The 14499-nt window shown below is 36.9% G+C and overlaps 1 protein-coding gene across 10 annotated transcripts in view; it reads right to left on the bottom strand.

The window, feature by feature from the left end:
* Positions 1–14499, bottom strand: part of TASP1 (taspase 1) — a 295328-nt gene that overhangs the window by 155442 nt on the left and 125387 nt on the right. For 9 of the 10 annotated variants that reach the window (XM_027622321.2, XM_027622326.2, XM_027622324.2 and 6 more), the window contains 2 exons: positions 10461–10580; positions 4758–4836 (listed from right to left, as the gene is read on the bottom strand). In XM_027622321.2, coding sequence (XP_027478122.1) covers positions 4758–4836; positions 10461–10580 — 199 coding nt within the window. The remainder of the gene's footprint in view (positions 1–4757; positions 4837–10460; positions 10581–14499) is intronic. The other variant, XR_003524673.2, reaches the window with a different exon arrangement.

Raw genomic sequence — 14499 nt, 5'->3', positions numbered from 1 at the left:
GCTCAGAATCACTGGCTCACAAATATTTAGGCAAAAGCCTGGTCTCATTTTTTGCATTTTTTATCACCCTAACCTTTGAACCTACTCCTGGCAAGCCATGGCCAGCCACATCATCACCACCCTCAGGGTTCTAGAACTATCCAGAGCCAAAACCTGGAAAATCAAAGAACCTACAAAATCAGAAATCAGTGGGCCATATACCAGAAACCAAGTAGCAGAGCTTTCTTCTTGCCAAAATACTTTAAGGAAGGAGGACTGAAGCCTGTGTCTTCTGAACTCCAGCCAGCTGCCATATAACCCCTGGACTCACTGTTTCTCTTAAAGAAAAAAACATAGTGCACAGACAAGTAACAGCATACCAATGTTAAGGTCAATCAGAGCATAAACTTAATCTCCTCCTTTTTTCATCCTTCTGATCTTCTAATCCTCAATCTGCTCTTCCTTTCCATAGCCAGAAAAGACCACAGATGTATCTGACATTATGCATCTGATGTGTTACTGAAAAATTATGTGTGATTCTGACTTCAGCAAATTAAATCAAATTTTAAAGTACTATTTAAAGAAATTCCATGGTGAATAATCTTTTTGAAATGACATCTATCCTTCTATAAGAGGGAAGATTCACACGCACATTTCTTTCATTTAATGAAATATATCTGACATATAACATTGTGTAAATTTAAGGTGTACAACTTGTTAATTTGATACATATATATACTGTAATATGATTGCCACTGTAGCAATAATTAGCACCTCTATCACATTACATGATTATCCTTTCTTTTTAGTGATTGGAATACTTAAGTTCCAGTCTCTTGGCAATGTTGATGATTATAATAATCATTTGTCTTAATTTTAATTTGTCTAGTAAGCACTTACTAAGTGCAAGGCCCTGTGCTAGGCACTCAGGAAACACAAATATACCCACAGATCCCCTTTTCTCAAGAGCTTAAGTCACTGCTTAAGAAAGCCTAAAATAAATTATTATTTTCACACACACACACACAAAGCTGAGAATAAGAAAAGCTTTTATTAAAGTTTATCAATTCTAGAGTATATTTTTTTCCACATTCAAAATTTTCTGAAATCAGTCCATACATTGTAATTGACGGCATCCTCCTGTGCCTGCTCTCCAGACTGCAGCTGTGACATAGCAACCGCTGCCTCTAGAAGGAGGTAAGCTGTTCCTGTTGTTGACCCTTCAGTTGAGTTTATGTGCCATGTTGGAACTACAAGTTTTGAGTATAACTGTCATTTACCATGTGTTCAAAAGTATTACAGTATGATAAGGAATTGAAACAAAAAGTAATTATGAGCATAAGAAGGCATGGAAATAGCAATGGAGCATGACATTGTTATCAGTGCAGCAAATATTTCTTGTTGGAGGAATACCCCCAAATTCTATATTTTCTTGTAAAGCAACAACCATGTGTTAAGAGTGATGAGAAAGAAGTGTGTCATTCTATAACTGGCAGTCTTCCCCCCCGCCTTAGTATATGTACCTTATATTGGTATATTTTAGTCCTGGATATGACACTAAACGTATAGGCAATAAAAGCAAAAACGGGTAAGTGGGACTACATCTAACTAAAAAGTTTCTGCACAAGAAAAGAAATAACAAAATGAAGAAGCAACCTACAGAATGGAAGAATATATTTACAACCATATATCTGATAAGGGCTTAGTATCCAAAAGACATGATGAACTCCTACAACTCAATAGCAGAAAAACAAATAGTAAGATTAATACATGAGCAAAGGACTTGAATAGACATTTCTCCAAAGACATACAAATGGCCAACAGGTACATAAAAAGGTTTCAACCTCACTAATCATCAGGAAAATGCAAATCAAAATCACAATGAGACATCATCTCATACATGTTAGAATGGCTAGTATCCAAAGGACAAGAGATAATAAAGGTTGGTGAAGATGTAAAGATATTCACAGCCTTGTACACTGTTCATGGGATTGTAAAATGGTACAGCTGCTACCAACAACAGTATGGAGGTTCCTCAAAAAATTAAAAATAGGACTATTATATGATCCAACAACTCCACTTCTGGGTATTTATCCAAAAGACTTGAAATCAGGATCTTGAAGAGATATCAGTGCCTCCATGTTCACTGCATCATTTTTCATAATAGCCGAGATGCAGATAGAACCTAAATGCCCATCAACAGATAAATGGATAAAGAAAATGTGGTATATATGTATAATGGAATATTATTCAGCCTTAAAAAAGGAAATCCCTCCATATACAACATGGATAATCCTCAAAGACGTTATGCAAAGTGAAATAAGCCAGTAACAGAAGGACAGATACTGCATGATTCCACTTCTATGAGGAACCTAAAATACTCAAACTCACAGAAGCAAAGAGTAGAATGGTGATTGCCCGGGGCTGGAGGAAGGGAGAAATGGGGAGTTGTTATTAATGAAGTTTTAGGGCACCTGGGTGGCTCAGTCAGTTAAGTATCCAACTCTTGAATTTGGCTCAAGTCATGATCTCAGGGTTATGAGATGGAGCCCCACATCAGGCTCCACGCTGGGAGACTCTCTCTCTCCCTTTGCCCACCCCCTCCTCAAAAAAAATAAATAAGTAAATAATAAAGTTTCAGTAATGAAAGATGAATAACGTTCAAGGGATCCGTTGTACAATTTGCACCTCAAGTTAAAAATACTGCATTATACATTAAAAGATTTGTTAAGAAAATAGATTTCATCTTGTGTTCTTACCACAATAAAAAAAAATAAGAATCAACAAATTTTTTTTAAATAATGGTGTATTTTATAAAAGATAGTGACTTAGATTCAATGACACACTGTTAAGTATTGAACCACTACTCTGAGCCAAGAAGTATGCCTTCCATATGTCAACTCATTCAGTACTCACAGATATTAAGGTAGATATTCTTGCTTTACAAATAACCCTTGCCAAGGTCACAGCCAGTGAGTGAAAGAGTCTGCACAAGAACCTGTATATACTCTACTGCCTTCCAAGCTAGACAAATTTCCATGATGCCAGAACATTAGTCAGAGTTTGCACAGCCAGCTCCTGCCACACTACTCTCTTCCCCACTCCCCACTCATTCCTCCCCACCCAGTGATGAGAACAAGATGCTGGAGTTTATCCCTGAGGCTAATGATCAAATTGCCTGTCTGGCCTTGGGAGAGCCCTATCTTGACCATAATTATCTTCCCTCTGCCTTTCAATTATTACCTTCCAAGAACTATAAACATAAAATGTAGGCCAGGTCTCTAAATCTTCTGCAACAGCCTAACGCACCAGTCTGTTTTATTTTGGCCAAACAATTGCAAAATTCTGTGCACCACATTTCTTCCGACTTGGTCACCCAACTCTGTGTTTCCATTGTCAACCTCATAGCAACAGCCCCAGGAGAAACAAGGGTGAAGCAATCACACAAAGTCCCAGGGATGGAAGGAACCAGAGACTTGCTCTATTATCCTCAGGTTATGGGGGCTGATGATGGTTAGTCCTTAAACTTCAGAAGGATATAACATGACAAACTGGGCATCCAAATTTAAAAGCTGCACTCACTGGATGTCATGAACTAGAAACCTAAATTTATCTTTAGCCATGTGAAACTATCTTTAGTTGTGCAAGATGTGCAAAGGAGGCAATATGCAAGGGGAAGGGAAAAAGACCTTAATTTTACAATTTTAGCTTTACCCACCCAATGCATTCTTAACACAACCAAATCAATGAAAGGTGATCCTATTCCAACTTCCATTTAAAAAAGGAGAAAGGTGGACAATCCCAAAGAGATTAAATTTCTTTTCCGAAACGACAGTCTGGCAGCTTTCAGGATTTCAGCTTAAAGTAGAATCCAGGTCTCCCAAACGTCTAGACATGAGAGTAACACTTAACAATGACAAACCAACTCACTGAATAACATATTAACCAAAAATAAAGTCAAAACAACATATGATACTAATACTACTTTGGGAAAATAAAAATGAAACAATGAATTATCTATTTTAGACTTCTGTTTGTTCAAATACCACAATTTTCTATAGACATAGGGCCATACTTAATATGTGCACAAGTTAATTCCTAAATATTATGCATAGAGATTTTCATGTGCCACCAATATTAAATTAAAAATTAACTCATATTGGGGCACCTGGGTGGCTCAGTCGGTTAAGCATCTGACTCTTGGTCTTGGCTCAGGTCGTGTTCTCAGGGTCGTGTGATCAAGCCCTGTGTCTGCCTCCATGCTCAGTATGGAGTCTGCTTATCCCTCTCCCTCTGCTCGTCCCCCCACTTGCTGGCGCACACTGTCTCTCTCTCTCTCAATTAATAAATAAAATCTTTTTTAAAAATTAACTCATGTTTTATACTCATCTCTTCAAAAGTGAAGAAATGAAAATCAATTTTTTGCCAATTATAATTAGTATGGTTAAGGTTCAACATTAATTCGTGTTTGGACTTCACCCGATAGGTCAGTGGCACACAATTATTTTTTCCACTAGAGGAAAAAAAACATCAAAAATATAACTTATAGTTAACTCCAGAGTTGTAATGAAATGTTAGCAAAACATTTACACTGGGATACTGATATTGTGAAACAATCCTTAAAAGCTCCTACATATCAAAGATCTTTCATGCATAAATGCTCCTGTCTATGCAATGTCTCAGCACATGCTTTATGTTTACATAAAAATATTGTTTTCAATCATTAAATGCCCTACAATGTTGCAGTTATGAAAAATGGTCATGAAAGCAGCAAATACCTGAGGTACTCACAGCTGTGGAGTAGGGATTATGAGCTCCAGTATTTTCAGCCCAGCAGCCACATCCATAAAGAGCAGCCTGGGAAAAGAGAAAACAGATACACAATGTATTTCAGAAATATTATATGTAATTACTTGCTTTCAAAAGAAGACAAAATCATACCCATCTAATAAAGCCTGACTTAATAATGATGCATATCAACTGGGAAATAATATCAGAGACTGTGTAAGACCTATCCAAACAATGGTTCTAACACTATTTTAAACTATATTTTCAACTACTGTATTAATAGCAAATAGTAATTTTCTATTATATAGAAAATAGCAAAAGAAAGTTTCTTAGACTCTCATCAACAGTTTTTTTCTATGAATAGAAAACAGCAAAAGAAAGTTTCCTAGACTCTGATCAACAGTAGTTTTTTCCTTCCTTGAACAACCTTTCCCCTATTGTAGTTTGTCAGCCAGTTCGGAAAAACTCCTCTCTTCTGGCTCCTTAAAATCATTGTGGTTGCCTTAAAATAGTGATTCTCAAATCAGGTATATGTCAAATTGCTTGAGAAGCTTGGTGATAGGACTGTGGTTCCCAGATATTCTGATTCAGTGGTCTGGGGGTTGCCCAGGGAACTGGCATTATTAACCAGGGCCCCAGGGAGGCTGGGATGCAGGTGGTCCTTCTGGCATACTCTAAGAAACCCTGTTTAGAAAAGCTTCTGCCATGCCTCCCTTAAAATGGCACAAAAGGAACAGCAAAGAGTTACTACTGAAGGGCCCAGTATATGCTCACCACTGTGTCAGATTTTCCAGATATAAAGAAAGGAGCCAAAAAGATCAATTCAAGCTAATTACTTTATGAGACAGTAGAACAGATTTATATGCCTGAAACCACCAATAACACAAATTACTATGGTTTTATAAAAGAATATAACAATCATCCCTATTTTGTTTTTAATAATGCCACCCAGAATGTCTGGATTCATCTCTTCAATATCCACAATGACTTTTCTGCCTTTGGGAGGGGAACCGAAACTGATAACTTTTCCAGTCCTTAGTTAGAAGCAGAATTAGAAAAACCCTTTGATAGCTAGCATAGAGAAATACAAGGAAGTCTGCTCAAGAATATTCACCACCACAAGTTTGGTGAGAATGGAAAACTGAAAGCACAGATGTCCATTAGTAAAGAAAAGGCTAAACACTGACCCAGCAAAATGTGGAATTCATTGCAGAGGTTCAAAATAAAGAATTAAATTTTTTAAAAAGATCTCCAAACATATTATTGGGTTAAAAAAAAGGAAGAAAAGAAGAAGAAGAAACAAGAAGGAAGAAGAAGAAGAAGAAAGGAAGAAGAAGAAGAAGAAGAAAAGAAAAGAAGAAGAAGAAGAAAGAAGAAGAAGAAAGAAGAAGAAAGAAGAAGAAGAAGAAAGAAGAAGAAGAAGAAAGAAGAAGAAGAAGAAGAAGAAGAAGAAGAAGAAGAAGAAGAAAGGAAGAAAGGAAGAAAGGAAGAAAGGAAGAAAGAAGGAAGAAGGAAGAAGAAGAAGAAGAAGACGACGACGACGACGACAAGCTACAATACACTAAGTATCTAGTATGACTTCTGACTGAAGAAGGAAAAAGATATTCCCATAAAATAGTAACTGTTCTTTTCTAGGAGGTCACTTTTAAGGACTGGGGGAGAAGTTAAGACTGGAAATGATGACCAGACAGACCAGTTTTCTACAATATTCCATTCTTTTTTATAAGGACTTCAGAACTCATTTGCTTCAATATTCCACCCAGAGCAGGAATTTCCATGAAATATCCCAGGCACTTCTGATACCAAGAACCTCGATACCTCATGAGGGAACATATTCTCCTTTTGGACACTTGCCTTTGGCTAAAAGTTCTTCCTTAGATTTTTTTTAACGAACATCTGCTTTATCATAACTTCCACCCACTAATCCTGGTTCTACTCTCTGGAATTACTTTACCCTCCCTGCTGAAGTTCTCTAAATTTTTTAAAACAGCTATCCGAGTGCCCTGATTACTCTTTTCTCACTCAGATAATCCTAGATTTGTGAACTGTTCTTCAAGACTTTGAGATGCACACACACACCCTACTTCCCTAATCACCCTCCTTGAGAAATAATCCAAAGTTCAAGATAATTGGAGATGAAGTCTCCCATGCTCATGTGACCCACAGTTGCCATCCCCAGTTGTCACTGACAATAGCTTTCTTATAAGTAGAACCAAGAACTCAGTACAACATTCCCAATACGGCAAACAGCATAAAATCTATTATTGCCTTTGAAAACACCATACTTCTAAATTATACAAGACTGTTGGGTAAGAGTGGGAACTGAAAGCCCTACAGAAGGGATTCAGCACATGGATTTCAGGACCAAACTGGCAAACTTGTGGGATATGCCATTCAACTGGTACTACCTGGGACAGGTGCTAGGTGAGCCAAAGCCTCAGAGAACATGCAACCTGAGGGGAAGGGCCTATTCTTCCTTCACTGAAAACCCTGGACATTAGTCCACTATCCTTTCCATTCCCCACAATTACCTTGACCAGGAGCCTGCACCCAAAAATAGCAAATAGGGCCACAAGGACACCTCTAAGAAACCTAAAGGAGGTCATTTTTTTTCTTTTTTTTAGAAAAGAAAGAACACTTACTTTGTTTCTTCTCTCTAAGCAAATTCGCCTTATACTACTTCTCCTCAATTTCATGATCTAAAGTTGTCTCCCTTCTTAATCTTCTGAAATCAGTTGAGCTCAGACAGTGATAGGTCAGGTAAAAGAAAGACTCAGAGAATGTCCCTCTCTTATCATTTCTTTGGATAAAACATAACAAGCTTGGGGTGCCTAGGTAGCGCAGTCAGTTAAGCATCTGACTCTTGATTTTGGCTCAGGTCATGATCTCAGGACGGTGAGACAGAGCCCCCCGTCAGGCTCTGTGCTCAGCCAGGAGTCTGCTTCTCTCTCTCTCTCCCTCTGCCCCTCCTCCTATTCTCTCTAAAATAAATAAATAAATCTTTTTAAAAAAATAACAACCTTAAGCAGGTCTTAAAAAACAAAAATAAAATAAGCTTCCTTCTTTTCAGTAGTAAAACTTCATTAACATTTAACAAAGGTATTAACATTCATTAAAAATAGATCATATAAATATTATTATCATTATTTAATCTTCTTTGGGACTTGTTTTCCTTTATAAAATGAGCATAACAAAAACCCCCACCTCATAATGTTGCTGTAGGATCACATGAATGAACACACTTGCTGCACATAGCAAGAGATTAATAAACAGCAGTTATAGCTAATAATATAGCTATATTATGAGGGACTGTGATAAGCAATTTAAATATACTACATCATTTAATCTTCTAAGGTAACCATTTATACCCATTTTACAGTTGTGGAAAGTGGAGCTTAAAGACATTGAACAACTTGTTTACAGTAAGGGAGAGGTGAGATTAGACTAAAGGTCCACCTGAATCCAAAGTTCACACTCTTAACCACTAAACTCAACTGTGTATTTATGTGGGGCTGAGTTGTAGGTAGAGGGAGAGTGGAATGTAATAATTCCTTTCTCGTGTCCCAGTTGTAAATTCTAACTATTGTTGGTAAGCCAAGAAAATAAATTCTAATTCAAATGCAACTTCACCATCTGAACAGTTGTTATTATATGTCTAGAGCAGGGTAATATGCTAAGACTTTTTAACATTTCACTTGTGCATTTAAAATGTATTTAAAAGCATCTAATTTTAGAAGGGGGGGAAATCGGAGGGGGAGACAAACCATGAGAGATGATGGACTCTGAAAAACAAACTGAGGCTTCTAGAGGGGAGGGGGTGGGGGGATGGGTTAGCCTGGTGATAGGTATTAAAGAGGGCACGTTCTGCGTGGAGCACTGGGTGTTATACATAAACAATGACTCGTGGAACACTACATCAAGAACTAATGATGTAATGAATGGTGATTAACATAACAATAAAAAATTAAAAAAAATAAAAGCTTCTAATTTTAGCATATTTTTTAAAAAGTCATTTAAAAAGTCATCATTTTCAATACTTTGTATATTTTGTTTCCTTCCCTCTTGATCATCAAGAAGAATGGTTTCTTACTGTCAACTGATGCTTTCATATTTCTAGGCTCATTATATCTCCTCTATCTAAGCAATATAATCCAATTAAGCAAATGCATTTTCCTGGTAAGTACCTTTACTCCTATCCACCATGCCCTTTTCTGATTTTTATCTCTCACAAACTGTGTCTTCATAAACTAGCTAAGAGGGGCAAAATCAATATGTTTAAGTTTTATAGAAGTATTTCTTTTTCCAGAACAGTCCCATGTGGAATGGCTTCAAGATTGTTCAACGTAATATCCTGCTAACATAGTCCAGAACTATCCTTGGTTCTCTTGTTGCTATTTTACTAACCAAAATAAACAAAAAAAAACAGTGAGAAAGTCATGGGAATTGCAAGGCAATGAAGGCGGCTATGCTGGTTTTTCTCTCTCCTCCACCAAGGCATCCAAATCTGATATGCCAAGCTTGGTTCTTATTCCAAACTTGACAAATACACAGGGCTTTATAATGTGGAAAAACACCATGACCAGACAAAGGCTTTTTATAATGACTTCAAAGCATTGTACACATGTTGAGTAATCATTCCCCATAAATCCCCCTGTATGGCAGGCAAAGAGTAGCACAAAATTATTCTTCCCTACCCCATCCCCCCATGGCATTGTAAGAGGCTTATACACTATAAAGGGCAGATCAGGGAATATCACTTGGAGCTTTGCAAAGATGTCCTCCATGAATCAGATCACTCTGCTCCAAGCATTCATTAACCACTATGTCCAAAGCAACTGTGATACCCACTTTTTTCCAAATGTGAGGGACAAAGCATACAAAATACGCCAAGCAGTGCTCTGCATGTAACACGAGATCTAAGTACTCAGCTTAAGCACAACCCTTGCAACTACTTTACCTACTCCAGGAATCATTAGTTCACTCAACAAATATTTATTAATCCCATAAGTAATGTACCAAATTGGTTTATGCTCAGAAAGCTTACTAGATCAAATGGACTGTGAAATATTCTCAGTACAAAACTAAAGTTTGGAGATGGGGGAAGGAGGAGTGGTGAAGATGAGCAAGTGAACTGGGAATATGCCAGTTACACATAAATTAGATTTCTTGCATGGTATCATGTATTATTGGTGACCTGAAATACTGGTTAGTCTATAAAATAGCTAAAATGCTTAACCAGAAGAGGGATTTAGAGCATCAAAATTTTACTATTCCTTGAATGGAGGAAATACACAATGTAACTCTAAAGAATCATTTCCCACTTAAAAAGCAAACAACAATATAGTCAGGTAGTGTTTACTCCTAAAGAGAATGACATTTGCAAAGAAAGAAAATGAAGATCAACTCATATTTTTTTTTAATGTCTACTAAATACCCGATACTCAGCCTGTTGGAAGTGACAAAACATAGTATTACTGATTTTAAAGATCAATAAGAACTCTATTACTATGAGAGAGGTTTTTTAGAATCTGGAAAAGGTACTTGCTGATTTGTACTACATCAATGTTAAAAAAAAAAATCACAGTAATTTTGTTTTTCAAAAGAAAAAATGCTTTGCTGGCTTAAAAAAATGGTGAGCTAGAAAATTCCGTTTTAAATTGAAAAGAGAGTTTAAAAACCCCATAATTACTTACCTGTCCAACTCTCCCTGGATGTTTCAAGGCCAAGCCTCCACTAGAGACAGCAGCAGCAACGTTCCCTTCGTGGTCCACCACTACAGCGCCCACTGTGTCCAAAGTGCCTGAGTCATTCTCCTGGAGAGCAAACAGGGCATGAGCACTCACTGAGCACAGGGTGTCACAATTCGATATAACCACATAGCACTTCTCAAACATACATAATTCATAATTCATAAGTCATACTAATTCAGCAAACTCCTAAAATTATCTATTATCAAGTTGCCACTAAAACCCTGTTCAAGTCAAAATGTATTTTCTACTGAAAAATCCTGAGCAAAAGGTGTCTTATTGCTCTTCTCTAATAATAAGCCTAGCATGCCTAAGGGAGAAAGAAAAAACACCAACTAATATAAAATAGTGTATCACAGTGTCCCCTTAATCTCCAGTTTTAAGTTCATGATTGAAAATCTGTAAAAGGAAAAAATCTATGGCATAAGTGAGCCAATAAATGTGATTATTAGTATTTTTAAAAATATTATATACAAATTTCTAAAAGTAATATATTCAGCACAATAAATAAAGAGAATGGCTGTCACAATCTTGAAGTATACTATGCTATAATTTTCTTTTACAATTCCTTGCTTGTGAGAAATTGATGGCCACCTCCTTTCTCTGCTGTATTAATAATATGCTTGCCAACTATATAAAAGAAAACTCTACATTCCTGGGAGGCATCTTTGCGTGTCTGTGTCTTGTCCCAAGTCCCACAAACTTAAGGCTTTTCACATGTATTGACTATAAGCAGCTGTCTCCTACCTCAAAGATTTCTGGGTCACCTGTGCAAGACAATCAAACCTTATAATCCTGGATAAAAATCAGAATTAAAGGAAACAGGAAAAAAGTTTCATAAAAAAAATCTCCTTGTGTATATTAACAAGGGAGGCTACTGCAGGTCTTTAGGTTAACAGAAGTCATTGCAGTGTTCTCACTCTAGAGTACTGATTTTTTTTTAATTTTATTTTATTATGTTATGTTAGTCACCATACAATACATCATTAGTTTTTGATGTAGTGATCCACAATTCATTGTTTTCATATAATACCCACTGCCCCATGCAGTATATGCCCTCCTTAATATCTATCACCAGACTAACCCATCCCCCGCCCCCCCCAAAATCCTCAGTTTGTTTCTCAGAGTCCATAGTCTCTCAATGGCTCATCTCTCCCTGAGATTTCCCTCCCTTCATTTATCCCTTCCTTCTCCTATTGTCCTCCAAGCTATTCCTTATGTTCCACAAATAAGTGAAACCATATGATAATTGACTTTCTGTGCTTGACTTATTTCACTCAGCATAATCTCTTCCAGTCCAACTTTTGATGCAAAAGTTGGGTATTCATCCTTTCTGATGGCTGAGTAATATTCCACTGTATATATGGACCACATCTTCTTTATCCATTCATCTGCTGAAGGGCATCTTGGCTCTTTCCACAGTTTGGCTGTTGCGGATATTGCTGCTATGAACACTGGGGTGCATAGGCCCTTCTTTTCACTACATCTGTGTCTTTGGGGGTAAATACCCAGGAGTGCAATTGCTGGGTCATAGGGTAGCTCTATTTTTAACTTTTTGAGGAAACTCCACACTGTTTTCCAAAGTGGCTGTACCAACTTGCATTCCCACCAACAGTGTAAGAGGGTTCCCCTTTCTCCACAACCTCTCCAACATTTGTTGTTTCTTGCCTTGTCAATTTTTGCTATTCTAATTGGTGTAAGGTGGTATCTCAATGTGGTTTTGATTTAAATTTCCCTGATGGCTAATGATGATGAACATTTTTTCATGTGTCTGTTAGCCATTTGTATGTCTTCTTTGGAGAAGTGTCTGTTCATGTCTTCTGCTCATTTTTTGACTTATTTGTTTTTTGGGTGTTGAGTACTGGTTTTTAAACTGTGCCCCAGAACCCAAGATTCTCACCCTCACCCTCACCCCCACCCCCCAGAATGCATAAAAGAGCCAGGCACAACCCCAGACTCAACAAGACCCACTCCTCCTGTGTAGTTTATTGCCCATACTACTGAGCAAGACTTCATTTGTACTGAGGGATCCCTGGCTAAAAAGTTTTTTAAATGACACACTCAGGCAATCCCCAGAAAAGTCAGTGAGTTCCTAGGGCCACCTTAGAAGGTGAACAACATTGGAGGGAGTTCTGAAATAGTGGAGACACAAAGAAAGGAAAAGATTTTTACTTCAAGTAAATTGAAAAAACCAGAGGTAGAGTATGCCTCAAAAAATATTACATGAAGTCTGTTAGGAGAAGGTCCATCTAGACATTTACATTTCTTTGGTTTTTGCTTTAGATTCTAACTCCCCTTAAATATACTGATACACTAGGACATTACTTACTTTAATAGAAAACGTGTAGCTGCCTGAAATAAGTGCTTTATTTCCCTTTTAAACAAGCCAGGGAAGTCTAGGCCAGAGCTACCACAGCTCTGCAGGTGGTAGACTGCCTGACTTTCAAGAACAGTTCCCTAACCTGACTGTAAACTCTCTGAGGAAAGGTCTGATCCACTGTATGATTTTGCACACAGCAGACATGTGGGCATACTTAGTCTTCAGTTAGGGGGAAATAAAGTATGTCTGAATCCCTGGCATCACAAAAACAAGAAAAATAAGTGATGATACATGCAAGGCCATTCTAACATCGGGGCCTCAGTTTACATCTCCTTTCTCAAGATTCAGTTTCATGCAAATCCAGAGGATGCCACTACCTTAGGGAAGACTTAACAATAACTAGGTTTGCTCATTTGGTATGGAAGAAGTAAAGTTTATCTTCTTCAGTAGGTAAGATGAAAGTATAAAAGTAAAGAACTGTATTAGACACATTTTATTCCAGGAAAAAAAAAAAGGATAATCCTAAAGAGAAATGTACTTTAAAGGGGGAACATTTGTTTCATTATTCTAAGAAATAATTCCTAAATCTTTATACCCTTGCAATCTCAAATACAGAAGTGTCTGTTCCTTGTCCAGATGCCAAGTCTTATGTCTTCTACAGGAGGCCTTCTCAAACTTTAATGTATACACAAATCATCTGAGAATCTATTAAATGCAGATTCTGATTAAGTAATCTGGCATTGGTCAAGACTCTCCATTTAACAACCTCTCCAGCAATGCTGATATTGCTGATCCCCAGACCCTACCTTAAGAAACAAGGTAAGAGAACATCCTATGGGATTCATTATCAGCCAAACATGGGCTCTATTCATTTTAAGACAAATAATTTTATGGGCACAAATCTGCTGAAGGAGAAACTTAAACCACCTAAGACTAACATTATGTTAGCATAAAAGATTTAAGTTCTGTCTGGTTCAACTATCAATTGGTGGCATATCACCATGATCATACCACAATGAACATACTGTAAAGTATCTTAAAGTATTGAACTCATAATCGTTCTTTCAGAAACAGATAACTCTCATACAAATAAACAGAAACTATAAAATACTTTCCTTGACAACAATAAAGTCAAAAAAGGGTATTCTTCATTAGTTCTTTATTAACTGTGACTGCTGATCCCAAGCATTCTGTAAAACAGAATGTTAACTGAGGGGATACATAATGTATACACAATGATATACATTACTTATAAAACAATTCTCTTAGCACTTCAATCAGGATATCATAAACTCTGAGGATTCTTGTCTAACCAAACTACTAGAGAAAGATACAAAAATATTATATGTAGATGGATTTACTGTAATTTGGTTTTTAAAAATGAAAAATCAAGTAAAAAATAGAGAATCCTGTTCCAAATTAAGCTAAATATTCCTAAGGGCTTGCCACACCTGCAAAAATCAGAATTGCTTCATAAATATTCAAGAATTAGTTCATAGATTTCACATACTGAAAGGCCAATTTAAGGATGATGAAGTAATATTTAAGCATTTTTATGAAGTGTAGATAAATTGAGTGAAAGACAAACTCTGGTATTTTGGCCATAATAATTTCACAGAACTCATTTGTACAGAAATGAAATCTTAGAAAGGTTAAAAAACACAC

This window comes from Zalophus californianus, chromosome 8 (assembly GCF_009762305.2).
Source record: "Zalophus californianus isolate mZalCal1 chromosome 8, mZalCal1.pri.v2, whole genome shotgun sequence".
In the NCBI taxonomy this organism is placed as follows: domain Eukaryota; kingdom Metazoa; phylum Chordata; class Mammalia; order Carnivora; family Otariidae; genus Zalophus; species Zalophus californianus.
Note: the sequence above shows the minus strand (reverse complement) of the source record. Positions and strands in the feature narration are given on the sequence as shown.